Below are 18,070 nucleotides of genomic sequence, written 5' to 3'. Positions count from 1 at the left end.
CCTTATATTGTGTACGGGTAAGTTTTAGCTACCCAAATAAACAATTAAATGTCTTGAGGGCAGGTACTATGACATATTTCTTTAATCTCTATAGCAGCGGTCGCCAACCTTTCGGACCTCACGGACCACCAGCGGTCCGCGGACCACCGGTTGGCGACCGCTGCTCTATAGCATCTAGGACTACCCTGGGCACAAAGTAGCTGCTAAACACCTGATGTTCTTGGTGAATGGAACAAGTAATGAGACTCTTGGTAACTTGTTCCTCTACAAAGGTTTGTAGATTGGCAGATCTGGAGGGTTCTGTAAAGCACAACACTGCCCTACCTCATCCCATTACTGATCTACTGCATAAGCCATCTGCTCTATCTGGCACTTTAAGGGTTGGGGGTAGGGAATCCTTCACTGGAGGGCCAGAAAAGAAGACAGTATAATGTGGGTGAATGGCTTGGTAGTTCATTGCAATAAACAAAAAGATGAATTTGACACTAAAGTCCCCTGGCTGATGCTTAGGATAGAAATAGAGCCCAGATTCCTTAAACTTGTCACATAATTCTAGCTTTCAGAAATGGGCCTGCCGTTACAATGACATAAATTAAATCCCACCCTCACTTGCTTAAGAGCCTTCAATGGCTTCCCATTGTACTTAAAATAAAATCCACCTCCTCTGTGTGGTTGGTAAGGCCCTCATTCTGGTCTTGTTCACCTTACCAATCTTAACTGGCCTTGCTCTCCTCTCACTTGCCAGGCCCCAGCCACAACAGCTTCCTTGAGGTTTTCAATATGCCAGGCCCTTTCCTGTACTAGGCCCTTACACTTGCTCTTCCGTCTCCCGGGGCCCTCTTCCCACTCTTAAATGGCTAACTCCATCTCATCCTTCAGATCTCAGCTCAAATATTTCCTATTCAGGGAGGGCTTTCTTGACCATCTTATCCAAAATGACCCCATCTCATTTCTTTTGCTTATTAACATACCAACCAGTTAATTTACTTCATAGCACTTCCCATACTCTGCAATTATCTTATTTGTCTCCTTGTTAATTACCAGTATTCTTCTAAATAAAAAACTCCCGAGACCAGGAGCTGGATTTATCTTGCTGAATCAGCAGGCATACACTAGGCACTCAAATATTTTGAGTGAATGGATGAATGAGAATTAGGAAAATACAGTGGCAGTAGGTGAGCAGGCACTGAATTAATGTGAAAAACATCAGTTTTCCTACTGTGAAGCTAGGAATTGTTGTCCGACATTTTGTTTTATTTTATTAGGGTACATTCAAGTAGCAATAACATACAAAGAAAAACGAAAGAAGGAGAGTCTAAGCCCACTGTTGACTTAAAAAGAAATGCCAAAAAGAGCAAAATCTTAAAAAAAAAAAAAAAAAAAGAGCAAAATCTTGCTGGTTCCAGCTTCCACTCAGTTTGTAATAAATATTATTAATGTTAGAAGCAAATTTTATTATTCTAACAGATTCCAAGGTTGGTTTCATTTCTCCCTGAGTAATGCAGTTCTGCCCCCAGCTCTGCAACAAGCCATCTAAGTCTCATTCAAGCACATTCACACCCAGGCCAGCCTAGAGTACCTGAGGATCTCACTCTAAAAAAACCAAAAAACTCTTGTTGTTTCAAAACACCAGGCAGAGAAGAGTTTGAACACAAAGCAAATCATATGCACGAAGTGGGTTCTTCCGCACAATACTTCAGCTCAAGATCTGCTCCTCCAATAAAGGGAAGTGTAACAGGGCGTGTAAGTGTAACCCTTTTAAAGGTGCATTCAAAAGCTAATGCTGACACCATCAAAACTACTGCTGCTGGTTTCACTGAACTCCATCAATTAGGGCAGTTACCTTCACTCTTAGCGATGAAGAGTCCTGAACTTGGAAAAACACAAGCAAGAAGAGTGAAAGATGAAACCTGTTGCCCTTGTTTTCTGTTGGATGCCTTCTGTGGCATACTGGGTACACACAATTATGTCCTAAAAGCAACTCAATCAAATGCTGAAAGAGAGAGTACTTACGAGGCATGATCCCTTGGCTCACCAGCTCTTCCCGCGTCCGCCGCTGCTGGAGCTTCAACTGCAGCACTGCAGGGCAGCAAAGAGAGAGAAGAGATGAAGGCTCAGGAGGGCATTCCACCACAAAAGACACATTTTCAAATGCAAAGAAAGTCTCAAAACAGAAGGGTGTAGTGTAAAAGAAGGATCCCCTTGAATTGTGACTGTAATTGCAGAAGTGGCCTGATACAGCAGGGTTTCCGTATTCTGCTGTGGGCGGCGAGAGGAAGTTGCAAAGGGTCTTGCAAGGCGATAACAATCCACAAAGTACCAAACTCTTGCCTCTTGCTCAAAACCTCCTACAACACTGTCCTCTCAAGGTTGAAAAAACACACAAATGCTTAACTCAAAGAAAATATGAGGACCACTACCCAGCAGAAAAAGCTTCCCAGATATTCTACACTTTCCTCCCGGTAGCAAATGTTTACCACCATAAATATAGTGAATGATACAGTTATTCACACAGATCAGGAAGTATTGGTAAAATCTTTTCATCTGCATCTAAAAATCATACCTATTTTCACCAGAAAATATTTTACCATTAATATAACTCTTTTCTTCCTATTCACTTAGAGCCTTTTCTGTTGAGGTGAAACACCAACCAACTAGATCGGTGGTCGTAAACTCATTAGTCAACAGAGCCAAATATCAACAGTACAACGATTAAAATTTCTTTTGAGAGCCAAAATCCGACTTCTGCACATGGGCCACGAAGTTTCAATCGCACTCTACATGCGCACCCGCCCATGGTATTTTGTGGAAGAGCCACATTCAAGGGGCCAAAGAGCCGCATGTGGCTCGCGAGCCGCAGTTTGCCGACCACTGGCCTAGATGATTAAAGCACAGAGGCTAGGGGAAGGTGACAGGTGTTTCTCCTATTTCCACTCTGGCAACACCACTTAATTGGACAACTTATTAGGAATTTTTTTAAACTTAAAACTCAATGATCTATATTTCAAATGCCAATGAAACCTAAAGAGTATTATCACTGCACACATGCAGAATGATGATGCATGTCATAGCCTGCATTCAGAGGCTAGGTGAGAAAATGTTCAAAAATTTCACAGAAGGGTCCCATGGGCCAAGGACAGTACCCTTACAGGATAATTCTTTCAATTATAAGGTCCCTGCAAGTCACATCTGAGAGGGACCTGCCTCTATTAGGAACCATATTACCCTAATATCTGTCTTTTCCATCCATAGAGCCGTTTTTAAGGCCTCCAACATTCATAACTAGGCTTCTGACTAGATCTCAAATCCAGCAGGCCCAAAGTAGAACTTGTCTTTCTCCCAAAACCCTAATCCACTTCCTATTCTTTTTCTCTTTAATGGTATCACTATCCTTCCCCGTACTAATATTAAAATTTCTGAGCCACTTCATCTCCTTCCCCTCTGCAACTCTCCTATTTTATAAAGTTTACTGCACTATGTTTTCCCATGTTGCAGTATTAGCTCACTGGCTTGTGTCCTTCCTTGTGCTGTGTGTCTTCCTTCTAAGTCACCCCAATGAAGGTTGTCCAATTTACTCTTCCTCAAGTACCATGCACTTTTCCAACTCTTTATTCACTTCACCTGAAAATGTCTACCCTCTTCAACTGACCTTCCCAACTCATCCCCCAGCATTCAGAATTAGCCCAGGCCTACTGTGAGCTACTTTTTATCTGATATAAAAGGTATAGTAATATTTTGCCCTGTGTAATACTTACCCTCTGAATATATTTTCTCTCTCCTGCCAGTTTATACACTCTTGGAGGGCAGGAAATATATCTTATTAATGTATGCCCCCCCCATAGCACTTAATACACCGTAGGCATTTAATAATTGTTTCTTGAATTGAACTGAATCTCAAAATGATGATACATACAGTCTAAGAAATCTAATCAGGAGGTTATAGCTATAATTATATATATATTTTTTCTTTTTTCTTTTACAAATTAACACTGTTAAAAGCAAAGCCTTGCAGAATAAAATAGGTATAAACAGCAATAGCCACTCTAATAGCTAATATTTACAGGCTATATGCTCTGTGCCAGACACTGTTCAATGTACTTTCATGTTTTAACTCATTTACTCTTCAAAACCCCCTATGGCAAGAGGAATATTATTAATCCTATTTTACAGATAAGGAAAATGTGGCCCAGAAAAATTAAGTAATTAACCTAAGGTTATCCCACTAATAAGAAGTGTAACAGGATTTGAACCCAAGCATTCTGATTCCAGACCCTGGGCTCCTTACTCTCTGCTTCTCCAGGGTCTTCTGGAACCCTGTGCTGTTGAGATAACAGGCATGGAATGTGATCACCTGGGTTCATTCTCTGGAGAGAGAGACAAAGGGCCTGAGGAAAATAGATACTTCAGGCCAGGGTCAAAGAAGTTTGGGTGATCAACTTCAATAAAACAAATTTAAATGAATCTAGGAACTTGATTTCAGAATAAATTATAACCATAGATCAGTAACAATAACAATTATAATAAAATACAAATAATAATAGTTAGAAGTTAGTGTTGCTGAGACAGCCATGTTAAGTAACTGACAGGCTTTTAACTTACTTAAAAAAAAAAAAAAAAGGCCCTGTGACTCTAAAAGTGTGGGCACTTAATACTAACTATCCCATATGAAAGAAAGAGAAGTGCCAAGCAAGATAAAGAGGGGGAAAAAAAGGCAAATATTTGTCATTTTCTATAGTATTTCTAAGGCCACTGTAAGATGAGCTATTAGAAAAGTATAAAATACAAGAAATTAATTTGATTTCAGAGAATATGAAAATCTAATGTAATTCAATAAGTCTGAACACCTCAAAGAAATGAGAACTATGGCTGTTGGCCAAGAATAATTTTGAAATATCAATCAGCAACCCTCCTAAAAAAAACACACCAAATATATACAGATAAGGCCACAGGAATATTTTATGCAAGCTTCTGGATTAAAAAACTTCTTGCTTCATGAAAGCAAAACTTTGAGTCTATGATTCAAGTTTTTTATAAAGAGCAAAGTAAAAAACTTTTTAAGCTTTATATTTTAAGAACTTTAGTTCAAAGAGGAAAGTTTACTGAATAAACCGTTTTCATCTCTAAAACTAAATGAAATTAAAGTTTAGTTATTTGAAAATTCCATTTGTCCCTCTCAGTGGGTTAACTTGGGTTAACTCCAAATTCCATGCTTATCTGAAATCTGACCAAGTTCCCCATTCAAATAACAGAAGTTGCCCAGCATCAGTATTATCTTGGGTATCACAACTTGATTGTAGGTATGTTCTATTTTATACATTGCATAACCCTCTCCTACTAACTCTAACAATCTTTATAAGGAGGGTGAAAAGACCTAAGCAGTAAACTCAGAATTATGGTAGTCAACCTATACTTTATTTTATACTTTATCTGATTGCCTCTGTGTGTGTGTGTTGTGTATACATGCAATGATCCTTTTTCTAAGATTTCAACTACAAAGAAATGAATATTTATATGAATATCCTCTTTTTTTAATATATCTTACTTTCTCTTAATTTAAACACTAAATAAAATGCTTTTATGTTTCCAATCTTAAGGATTATTCGTTTTAGAAGAAATCATTTAGTAACTCACTTTCAGTAAATAACATTACAAGGCATATGCTCTGTATTAGCTGCAGAAGGTACCCTAATCAGAAGTATATTTCACAGGCCATACATTTAATGCACATCCACCCTCAACAAGACCTAACACTAATTCAAATTAATATTTTCACAGACAGTGCTAGACCAAAGAGATCCAAAAAAGTAAGAATTCAACGAAATCTATTTAACATACATCAACATTTAGTTTTCTTCTCCACTCCCCAAATCAATAAAAACTAAACAAAAATACCTATTTGTGTACAAGTCTTTCTCTGTTCACTGTTACTGAATTCCACAAGTTTAATATATCATCTGTTTCTAAGTGGTTCTGTGCGAGCAGCCTATATATAGATGAGCAGATGTCTTTAAAGCTAGTGGATGGTAAATCAACTGAGTTGCCTGCCAAAATGATTGGAATGAAAAGAAACTGGACCATAAAGTGGAAATAATAAGGTTTTCCACCTGTTTCAAACAAAAGCGATCAATTGCTATTTGAATAACTGGCTACTTGAGAAATCAAAGCAAAGGAATGAACATCACATATTTCTGCCCTGTAAGAACATGGAAGTACCTTGATGATATTCAAGGCGTAATGCCATCAAAACAATTGGGTCAATCAGGACTGTAAAAAAAAAAGCAAAAATAAGTGCAGTGTTCTCAAGCCCAGCTCTGTGGCTTCCACTTGGGAAGATGGGAGAAGGAACAGTGTGGATTTTAGCCTTAAAGCTTAGCATGCTGATGTTAGAATGTTCACCTTTGCAGTAGTGAATTATACCTACTTTACTGGTGTATTTTATACTTCAGTTTATCCTACATGCCTGAAAAATCATTTAGTGACACCCAATTGTAAAACCACATTACCTATCACTCAGATCCCAAGGCTATTATTCTCTGAACACTCAACTAGCTTCATTCTTAGAGGGTATTCCTCATGTTCTACTGCCTGAGTTACTTTACAGCATCACCACCAAAATAGGAACTGCGAGTTGGGATGGAGAGAGTTCTTCTCCATTCATTCATCTAACACATATTTACTAGACAACTATTGGTATACCTCATTTTATTGCACTTCAACAAATGTAGTGGGGGGTTTTCTCAATCCCCCCCCCCACAACCTCCCTGACAGCTGTGAGCCTGCTCTCTATGCACATATGAGTGAAATCATATGGTACTGGTTGTGTTTCTTTTTTACAAATTGAAGGCAAGACCCTCCACCAGCAAAAGGGATTATGACTCACTTTATTGTGATATTCACTTTATTGCAATGGTCTGGAAGCAAACCCATAATATCTCTGAGGTATGCCTGTGCTATGTGTCAGGCCCTATGCTGGGTGCTGGATACACCTGTGGTCTCTGCTCACACAAAGCTTTCAGTTCAATTGGGGTAAAAGACATCAAGTCACATATAAATAAGTACAAATTATGATCCATCTTTTATAAGAAAAGAATAAAGGATATTAGAGAGGTCGGATCCTCCTTTAATATTCTGTGATAATTAACTTTTCACATTTCCTCTTTACTACCATACAGTCAATTGTTTAAGATACTAAAACTCGCCCTAACCGGTTTGGCTCAGTGGATAGAGCGTCGGCCTGTGGACTGAAGGGTCCCGGGTTCGATTCCGGTCAAGGGCATGTACCTTGGTTGCGGGCACATCCCCAGTGGGGAGTGTGCAGGAGGCAGCTGATTGATGTTTCTCTCTCATCAATGTTTCTAACTCTCTATCACTCTCCCTTCCTCTCTGTAAAAAATCAATAAAATATATTTTTTTAAAAAGATACTAAAACTCCTTGAAAAACAGAGAGCTCAGTAAGCTGAATGAAAATAAGTAAGAGAAGGCACACAATTTCATTTATTCTTTACACATATTTGCTTAGTGGGTCAGCACATCTATTCACTTCATATTCATCATGCCTTATTCAGATCTTCCTTAGTTCCTTGTCAAAACTTTCCTTAGGCATTCATTCAAGAAATATAAGGGTCTACTATCCATACCAGACACTGATTGCTGCTGGGGATATAGTAGTGACCAGACCAATTTAATAGCTGCCTTCAGTGGAGTTCATCCTTTTGTTGGGGAAACAACAATCAAATAAGTACTTAAAAGAGTGAAAAGTATTTTCAAACAAAACATACTCAGACACTACATCCTAACTAAGCAGTTTGACTGTTCCCATGATTCAATTCATATATTCAAGTATCTTTTGTACTCTCAAAGCGAGGGTTGAATGCTAGAGATTCATATGTGAATATGACACTGTTCTCATCCTTGTTAAATTTTTAAACCTAATGGGGGAAAAGAGACTCAAATGAGTAATTTACAATGCTATAAGAAAAATACTGTTATCTGTAATACAGAGTTTTACTTAAAAAGTCATTGGAAAATTCCATTTTAGTTAACACACATGCAGTACTACTAAAGGTCCCTGCCAAATTCCAATCATCTGGTCTTATGTGTGATACACAAATGTGCATAAATAATAATAATAAAGTTGATTTCTTAAAAGCAATAAAAATTCAAATAGTTATCTATTTTTTAGGTGCAAAGGTGTACTAACCAACACTGGAAGTCACAAAGAAAGAGAAACAAGATCCTTTCTATGTGGAGTAAGACTGATGAACATATTAAACAGGACCTTAAAAAATATTTTATCCTCAGGGTCAGTTTTATGAAAGTTTCAAGTAATTCCCTGATATCATTCCTAAGAAGTAACATTACTCTGGGCCCCTACTTACTATAAATTCCAACATGTCTTTCCTGATACAGCCTAGAAAGATGCTCCCTATTTCTCAATCCTTACCCCATCCTACAGCATCTCTGGATTTTTTTTCTATTTCTTATATATAATTTCCTCAAACTTTCTAAACTAAGTTTCTCTGATCCTTTTCATGATTAATTTTCTTCCTTCGACTTGGGAAGCGAGCCTGAATGGGTTAGCACAGTGTACACTACACCAAAAATGTATTTCTGGCTTGTGCTTTTAACATAAACAACAGCATTTTAAAGGCTCTACATATTCTATAATTAGCTCTACCCTTAAGCAGAAGGATTTACTGTCAACGTAACTATGATTTCTGGGGAAAGGGGCAAGCATTGTATATTGAGTTGATTATATGAATATTGTATAAGTTCCAAGTGAATGCAATATACTTACAGAATCACCCTTTAAGTGGAGACCAAAAAACATAAGAGAAAGAATCGGAAGACAGGGGAAAGGAGGAGGGGAGGGACGAACTGGAAAAGAAGGGAAAGGACAACTGTTTCCCTTAGGAAGATAGTTCTGGAATATGTAGTCAGCAAAGATGCACTCTCTGCTCCCAGACTCTAGGCAAGCTAGTATGTATAAAGCAAGACTTGGAGAAAGGAGAAGAATCACTACCCATCCTATATAATAAAGAGCTAATATGCTAATTAGACCGAACAGCCGAACGACCTCCTGGATGACCTTCCGGACGAAGCCAGAGCTGCGAGGGCTGGCTGAAGCTGCGAGGGGCTGTGAGGGCCGGCCGAGGGCAAGGGGCTGCAAGGACCGAGCCCCTTGTGCGAATTTCATGCATTGGGCCTCTAGTTCATTAATAAAATTAAATATACAATGAATGTTGAAAGTATGCTCCTGAAATTCTAAGTTGTCATTATGGAAATAGTGGTTAAAGGATCCAGAAAAGTCCATTCGTTTGTTACCAGAGAAAGAAGGACCTGCTGAAATTCAGATCTAGATTTAAAACAAACAAAAAGTGGAACTGAGAAAAAGAAAGTGAATTCTCTCTGGGATCCTACTGATTCAGCATCTAAAAATCATATGCAATGTGGTATCTTGGATTGGGTCTTGGAACAGAAAAAGGACATCAATGGGAAAACAGATAAAATCCAAATAAAGTTTGGAATTTGCTTAGTAGTGTACCAATGTTAATATCTTAGTTTTGACAAATGTACCATGGTTATGTAAGATGCTAACATTAGGGGTATATGGGAACTCTCTGTACTATCTGTGCAACTTTTGTAAGTCTAAAATTATTCCAAAGGAAAAACTTTACTTAAAAATCCCATGGATTTGATTCTCCTTTCAGAAAGATTTATGAATCAATTACTAAAACATATCAAAGGTCAGGTTTTTTCAAATTGAAATGTTACCTTGTCTTGTACAGAAATATATTATTGATTTCTATAAATGATTAATTAATTAAAAATAAATAATGCACCTTTTCATAAATGCAATTTATAAAATGATTTGTGGCATATGTATATACACACAATCCTCCTATATAATAAAAGAGTAATATGCAAATTGACCCTAATGGCAGAATGACTGGGAACTACCAGTCGCTATGACATGCACTGACCACCAGGGGGCAGACGCTCAATGAAGGAGCTGCTCACTGGTGGTCAGTGCGCTACCACAGGGGGAGCACTACTCAGCCAGAAGCCAGCTTATGGCTGGCCAGTACAGTGGCAGTAGCGGGAGCCTCTCCCGCCTCCACAGCAGCACTAAGGATGTCCGACTAAGGGCCTAAGCCGGCAGGTGGACATCACCCGAGGGCTCCTGGGCTGCCAGAGGGATGTCTGATCGGGCCTAAGCCATCAGTCGAACATCCCCCGAGGGGTCCTGGACTGCGAGAGGGTGCAGGCCGGGCTGAGGGACACCCCCCCCCCCAGAGTGCACGAATTTTCGTGTACCAGGCCTCTAGTCCTAATATATAAAAACCCTGGGTCCGTCACAACCAGAGGCTCGACCAACCAAAAGTCAGTCCTGCAGTCAGCGCTGGGTTGCCGTGGCGACCCAGCGCTGACTGCTATGGCAGCAGGCATGGTAACCCAGCACTGACTGCTGAGGGGGCTGCAAATCAGGCCCTAAGAGAGGCCTGAAGAGAGAATCAGGGTCTAATCCGTAGCCTCTGTGGCAGCTGTTGACCAGCACTTGCCTCTCTCTTTCTCTCTGGGCCTGGCCAGCAGCTGCGCCTCCATTTCTCTCCAGGCCTCCACCGGGGCTGCTGATCAGCCCCGTCTTTCTGATCAGGCCCCGTTAATAGGCCCAGAGACGCTGACTGGCATAGACACCGACCAATCAGAACCAAATCTGGGTGAACTGTGAGGAGCCAATGGCTGCCTAGGAGGTGGAGCTTTTGATGCCAACTGGCATAGAAACCGATTAATCAGAACCAAATTGGCTGGCAGAGGAGGGCAGATGGGGGTGAGATCAGGCCTGCAGGGGAGGGCAGTTGGGGGCAAGATCAGGCCAGCAGGAGAGGGCAGATGGGGGTGACCAGGCTGGCAGGGGAGGGCAGTTGGGGGCGATCGGGCCGGCAGGGAAGCAGTTAGGTGTTAATCTGGCCAGCAGGAGAGCGGTTAGGGGGTGATCAGGCTGGCAGGCAGAAGCGGTTAGTGGCAATCAGGCAGGCAGGCAGGCGAGCGGTTAGAAGCCAGCAGTCTCGGATTGTGAGAGGGATGTTCGACTGCCAGTTTAGGCCTGATCCCACAGTCATACATCCCCCGAGGTGTCCCAGATGGGAGAGGGTGCAGGCTGAGCTGAGGGGCACCCCGCCACTCAGTGCACGAATTTCGTGCACCAGGTCTCTAATATGTAATAAAAGTCTAATATGCTAAGTGTCCTGTCGTCCAGTTGGCCATTCAACCAATCAAAGCGTAATATGCTAATGATATGCTAAGGCCACTCAACCACTCGCTATGATGTGCACTAACTACCAGAGGGCAGACAGTCGACTGGTGGACCGGTTGCTATGATGTGCACTGACCACCAGGCGGAAGACACTCTGACCTGTAGTTTAGCTTGCTGCTGGGGTCTGGCCAATTGGGACTGAGCAAGACGGGCCAGACATGCCCTGAGGCCCTCCCGCGGTCCCTCCCCAGCTGGCCAACCTCCCGCATCCCTCCCTGACCCTAATCATGCACTGATGGGGTCCCATGGCCTGGCCTGCGCCCTCTCGCAATCTGGACTGAGGGACCCCGCCCCGCCCCCCGAGTGCACGTATTTCATGCACCGGGCCTCTAGTAAACAATAAAGTAATGTTGCAAAGACTTGAAGAGAGGAATTCCTAATTCTGTTTACAATCACAATGTCAATAGTCATCTATAATGAGATTTCAAGTTTAAGTTTTATCAATATGCTCAATCATTCATCCCTTTCACAATTCCATAAATTTCTCTTCCATCTCTGTATATAGTGTGTAAATATGAGTTAAATTCTCTCTCAATCAGCTTCGGAAATTAGAAATAATACCCCCAAAACTGGTAAATATTTTCAATTTAACCTGAATATCATCAGGAATACAGGCAGAGAGATAAGAGATCTTTCTGGTTTGGTAAACCTAGCTACTTATACATCTATCCTGCTAATTTACGAAGAATAAGCTTATGAAAATTGAACATGAGCTACTAAAATATTCAAAATAAAAGCTCTCTATATTGTGTAATAATCTATAATAATAAAAGCATAATATGCTAATTAGACCAGACGTCCTTCCTTCCGGACAAAGCCGCAGCAGGCGGGGACCGAGGCAGAGGTGGCAGAGGCCCCTGGCCGCTACAGTGCCGGGTGGGGTCCGGGTCCAAGGCCCTTGCACAAATTTCGTGCATTGGGCCTCTAGTTACTTATAAAATGGTAAAAACACACATGCATCATTTTATTTAATTCTTAAAACAAGGCTTTGTGGAAGACACTATTATTATCCTATTTGTAGATGAGGAAATTGAGCATTAGAGAAATTAAGCAACGTGCCCAAGATATCTATCGCAATCTACAGCCTGAGCCCTCAACCCCTATTAAATGTGGTGCTTCTCCTTTCATAAAACACACCAGTTCCCTGTGTTTAAAAATGACACTACACTAATAGTGCTATCTGCATGAAGTGGCTAGAAAAGACCTATATATTTACTAACTAGGAGAAAATCCAGGTGATTTCAGTGAACAGTATTTGACATTTCACTACTCTACAATCGGAAAAGAATTCTTATATTTAAATTCCAAAAGGAATAGGAACTCTAACAGGGTAACAATGGTCAAAGTAAAGGTCATTTAGAGGGACTTATCCCAGAGACAGGAGACAGTATAGAAGGTTACAAGAGAACTTCACAGGCCTACTTGCCACTTGGTTCTCAAAGCAGAAACATCCACACTGAAAAGGCAAAGAGCACTCACTTCCTGGTACAACTACCTTTCTGCATTCTGCCAGGGTTATTCTCTGGTACTAGGGAAACTCTAGGTTAATTCATTAATTCATTTATTGAACTAATATTTATCATGCACCTATTATATGCTAGGCACTGTGCTAGGTGATGTAGCAGTAAAATGGGCAACAGATGAGGTCCTTGCCCTCACAAAGCACGTTTTAGTGGGAGAAACATAACAAATTTTTGGTGGTACATTATGTGAAGAAAAATACAGTGTAATAAGAGAATAGAGAAAGTGACTGAGGGTGGTAATTTCAGACAGAGTACACAGGAAAGACCTCTGAGTAGATAGATGACTCTTAGGTAGAAACCTAAATAGTATGATAAACCATAAAAAGATCTGAAGAAATAGCAAATGCAAAGGCACTGAGGTGAGAAAAGGCTTATATTGAGAAAGAAACTCAGATATAAAATGAGGAATTTAATATGCTGAATTCCTACATTATGCAGTCACACTGGATTGGGTGTACTACTTCAGTGATTCATTTTCATTTAATCTCAACAGCTAGCTGAACTATGTATTACCTTGATTTTATGGATGAAGAAACAAAGGTTCAAAGAGATTAAGTAACTGTTTGCACAGCTAATAAGAGGCAGAGCCAGTGTTCAAACACAGATTGACCTAATACCAAAGTCATTGCTTTTTCTACTATTTAACCCCAGAATCACAGCAAAAAATATTAATAATCTATAATAATAAAAGCATAATATGCTAAAATTAGACCAGACGTCCTTCCAGACAACCTTCTGGATGAAGCCTGGTCTGCAAGGGAAGCCCAGGTCCTGGGTGCCTGCCAGCGGCCAGAGGGAAGCCCGGGTCCTGGGTGCCAGAGGGAAGCCGGTGTCAGCAGCTGTGGGAAGGAAGGCCTACTCTCGCACAAATTTTCGTACATCAGGCCTCTAGTATATATATATAGAAACCTAAGTGACCAGCCAACAGGCCAATGGTTTGATTGACCGACTGGTAGCTATGACATGCACTGACCACTAGGGGGCAGACACTCAACGCAGGAGCTGCTGAGCTGTGGTGACTTGGCAGCTGCGGTTCTCGGGTGATGCACCCAGAACCACAGAGGAGGGAGGCCAATTCTGGGGTGTGTCACCTGAGAATCGCCCTCTCGCAATCTGGGATCACTCGGGGGATGTTGGAGAGCCGGTTTCGGCCTGATCCTCGCAGGCCAGGCTGAGGGACCCCACAGGTGCATGAATCTGTGCACCGGGCCTCTAGTTATATATAAATATATAAGTAAATAAATCAAACCCTTTCCCAAATTCTCAAAAATCTGGGGCTACCATTTCATTTCAGGTAACTGCTCATCTCCACCTTGGAGAAAAGAAGTCATTTCCTTCTCTAACTGCAGCAGACAGATCTCAAACAGCCAGCTGCTTCAATGTCATGAGTCCCTATTCTGAGTATCAAAAGACAATGCTCAAACAACATCATCGCATGAGATTGAGCATAACATGTACCTGTGCCAGATGTATGAATGGGGTGAAGATACACTGGGAATGTCATTCCTTTAAACTGGCAGGGCCATATCAGGGATCCCTCCAAAGTCAAAGGACCAGGGACAGCATTTTCCCAGCTGCATTCGTTCTGTACGTTTGCCCAGAAAATATGGGCAGTCTCGAATCTCATTTGCTATTCCCTCCTCGTATTACTGATGATGACTTTATACTCATCTTTGTTGAGGGTAGGGGACAGGTTAGCAGATTTAAAACCTGGAAAAGGGTAGTTACTCCACAGCAAGCCAGAAGTGACCAAAAATTTTCCCTTAAAGCTACACTGGAGTACTTACTCTTTCTATAGCTTTATAATATGGACTTGAAAAACATATAGCATGGTAGAATAATCAGTACTAACTCTCCTGATAGGCTTTCTTATCTATCTATCTATCTATCTATCTATCTATCTATCTATCTACCTACCTACCTACCTACCTACCTACTTGCCTACCTACCTATTTATTTACTAGTATATCTTCACTCCAGGATATGTTTAATATGTTTATTGATTTTAGAGAGGGAGGGAGGAATAGACGGAGGAAGGAGGGGGGAGAGACAGAGAGAAACATCGATCAGTTGCCTCTTGTACGTGCCTCAACCAGGGATAGAACCCACAACCTACCTATATGCCCTGATCAGGAATCAAACCTGAAACCTTTTGGTGTACAGGATGACCCTCCAGCCAACTGAGCCACCTGGTCAGGGTTAGGCTTTCCTATTTAGTTTCTTGATGTTTTTGAAATTAATTTACAGTGTTTTATTAATTAATGACATTTCATTTAACTGACATTAAGAAAAATAAAAATGTAAATTCAGATAAAAATAATTTTTAAGTTAGAAGAAATTTTTCTAGGGGAAGGATTAGGGAGCAGAGAGGGTTTTAGAAATTAAAATTTTGGCCAAATGGGTTAAAAATACATGCACACACACGCACACGCACGTGCGCGCACACACAATCTAAAAGTTCTTCAAATGTTTATGTGTATAGTACTCTATGGATATGTAAAGAAAAAAAAACAATAATTTCTCACCCTCAAATCCTAGCTGATATAAAATTTTATATATTTGTCTATAAAATTTTGGTAAAGGCTACAGCAAAGTTTTTCTTCTTTATAGAATGAAATTCATAAAATTAAACTTCACACAGCATATGAAGTATGAAAGTCTATTAGCTAAAATTATTGGATTAAAATTCTCAAGTCTATTATAATATAGCAGCCCATTTTACTACAGGATTTTCCCACTCCCATCCCCTAGATTAAGTAAAGACATCTTAAAAGTAAATGTACATGTAACTGTAAAGGAGTTCATGTTGTTAGAACTGCAACTTTATATTTCCTGAAGTTTGTGTGGTTGAATTTGCAAGTGGAACATTTCATTACTGCAGGTTTTGCACAAAATTTTACGAAACAAACCTGCATTAAGTTAAAACAGAACTGAAATCAATGCCTTTTCTGGCCACTTCAGGAATGATTTCCAAATATTTTCCTATCACAGAATTCTCCTTTTTATTTTGATGTTTGGCTACTTCAACACACACCATGGGTGGAGGGAACATTCAAGCTCTAAAGCTAAAAAAAAATGTAGAATGCAAAGTGATCAAACTATTACTCAGTTACCACATACCACATTTTTCTAGCGTAATTTTGAGTGAAACAGAGTGCCACACCTATCAGCAGAATGCTTATTTTTAAAATGTTCTGATAGTAGCTTGCAGTTTCCCTCTTCCTGCATTTTCAAATTATCCCAGTATTAACATCCCTCCCTAAGAAGCCACAGATAGTTGTTTCAGAAAAAATGCATTAGACTTGTCTGATACTCCGTGTGACACAAGCAAGCCCCATCTTTTTGTGGCTTTTCTGCCTCTCCCAGCCATGAAAACAGCCAGAACTACAGCAACAGCTGGGGATCATTAAACCGACAGAAATAGCTTAGGAGACTCCATTGGTGTGAGAGGGGGGTGGGGTTGGGGAGGAGAGTATCAGATTTTAAAAAATCAAAAGGGCAACAGGAAAGGGGCGGAGAGAAAAGGTGAAGCCTAAGGAGTGTGTCATACCCAATTTTCCTTTCACCCACTGCAAAGGGATTCACTGAAGCAAATGAAGGGACAAGTGACTACAATCTAACTTGCCTAGCCCCCACCTATTCTTGGATGGAAGGTTTAGTCAAACCTAAAAATGTGGGTCAGTGAAGACAGGCTGGGGTGGGAGGCATCTCAAAGGCTAACCTTGGGTCATCCCAGTCTGGAGGAATCACTTGGAGGGTGTGAGTCAGTTCTGGGGCTATGCTGACAGTAAAAATCAACTCCAAGATGGGGTAGTAGGGGCAAAGGATGTAAGGATATATGCCAACCCCTAAGTGGACTCAGAGATCAACCCAGTCCCAAGGCATTCCCTCAACTGGAGAGGACCAAACACTAGATGAAATGCAGGCTCTCCGAGTTGTTCGTGCCAGAGAACAGCCATGCCTCCAGTGCCAGCTGTGTAACCTGGCAGGCTTCCGAAGGTCGGTACAGGAATGTGCCATCTTCCTGGCCCACTGCCGGAGTGTGATCAGCACATATCTGGTGCCCCAGAGGACCTTTAATCAGATCACCCCATGGGAGTGAGATTGCATAGCCTGACCTATGCCTTAAAGTCTGGTTAGTCCCAGGATCCTGGGGTACCCTCCCCATCTCCACACTTGCTAGGTTGTCATTTAGTATCATCAAGGCCTCTCACACCAAAGCATTCTCTTTATAACTAATCTTACAGAACTGCAGTTTCAGACAGCTCCCCACCTGCAAGCCTGAACAGGAAATGATTCGATTGCAGATATTGTGACTGCAACTCTCTTTGGCAAGAGTGTTTGGTAACTGTGAGATTGCATGAACTTCAGCTGAATATCTTATTTAATGCATATGATTTACTAGAGAAGGCTCTAGGCTGATGGTTGTTCTCAACAAAAAGCAACTACTGCAATACCCTCTTCTAGAATGGCTTGATTCTTTTCTAAGCCATGAACCTGGCAGGAAAACATGCTCATGAATATTTTCCAATGACACTAGTTTGGCTAAGTATCTGTATTTGAACGTGGATTTCTATAACAAGTCCAAAAACTTCACAATAATTAGCTCATTCTGAATATTTTAAGTTGCTAATTAAGGAGGGTAGAGGGCATAAAAAATAAATCCAATAGATAGGAAACTAAAAAAGAGTCGAAACTATATATAATTCACACACACATATCAGATACAGTTCATTTTAAGGCTGTATAACATCAAAGGACAGGATATATGCTAACCAAACTATTGTGACTGTAATCACTTCTCAGTGTATGCAGTCTAGGTGGGAGTAATTACATCAACATAGCTCTCATCAACCTTTAACAAAGTACATTCTTTACTTAAAATATAAAAAATTAATGTCAAAATATTTATAATCAATCACTTACTATGTACATGCCTTGGCACTAGGTACAAGGAAGAAATTGAGAAGGAAAATAACCCTATACATTTATATATAACACTTTACAAAGCTACTTTCACACATGTAATCTTATTTAACCCTATGAATTAGGATGGCAGACATTACACCCACGCACAACGTAAGAAACTGGTTTGCCAAGCTTCAAGCAACTTAACCAAGCGCATCATTGGCAAGATCAAACCAAGAACTTCAGGTTCCTGACTATCAGCTCAGTGCTGGAACACTAGCTACTTATCAGAAAAGGGCTTCTGCCCTCAAGGAATTAATCT

General features: G+C 40.6%; 1 protein-coding gene across 3 annotated transcripts in view; it reads right to left on the bottom strand.

Moving 5' to 3' along the window:
* Positions 1-18,070, bottom strand: part of MRTFA (myocardin related transcription factor A) — a 101,099-nt gene that overhangs the window by 38,671 nt on the left and 44,358 nt on the right. For all 3 annotated transcript variants that reach the window (XM_079774276.1, XM_079774275.1, XM_079774277.1), the window contains exon 2: positions 2,014-2,079. In XM_079774276.1, the coding sequence (XP_079630402.1) occupies positions 2,014-2,079 (66 nt within the window). The remainder of the gene's footprint in view (positions 1-2,013; positions 2,080-18,070) is intronic.

The sequence above is a fragment of the Cnephaeus nilssonii genome (genome assembly GCF_951640355.1).
Source record: "Cnephaeus nilssonii genome assembly, chromosome: 6".
Classification (NCBI taxonomy): domain Eukaryota; kingdom Metazoa; phylum Chordata; class Mammalia; order Chiroptera; family Vespertilionidae; genus Cnephaeus; species Cnephaeus nilssonii.
The sequence above is the reverse complement of the archived record's forward strand: the minus strand, read 5'-3'. Positions and strand labels throughout refer to the sequence as shown.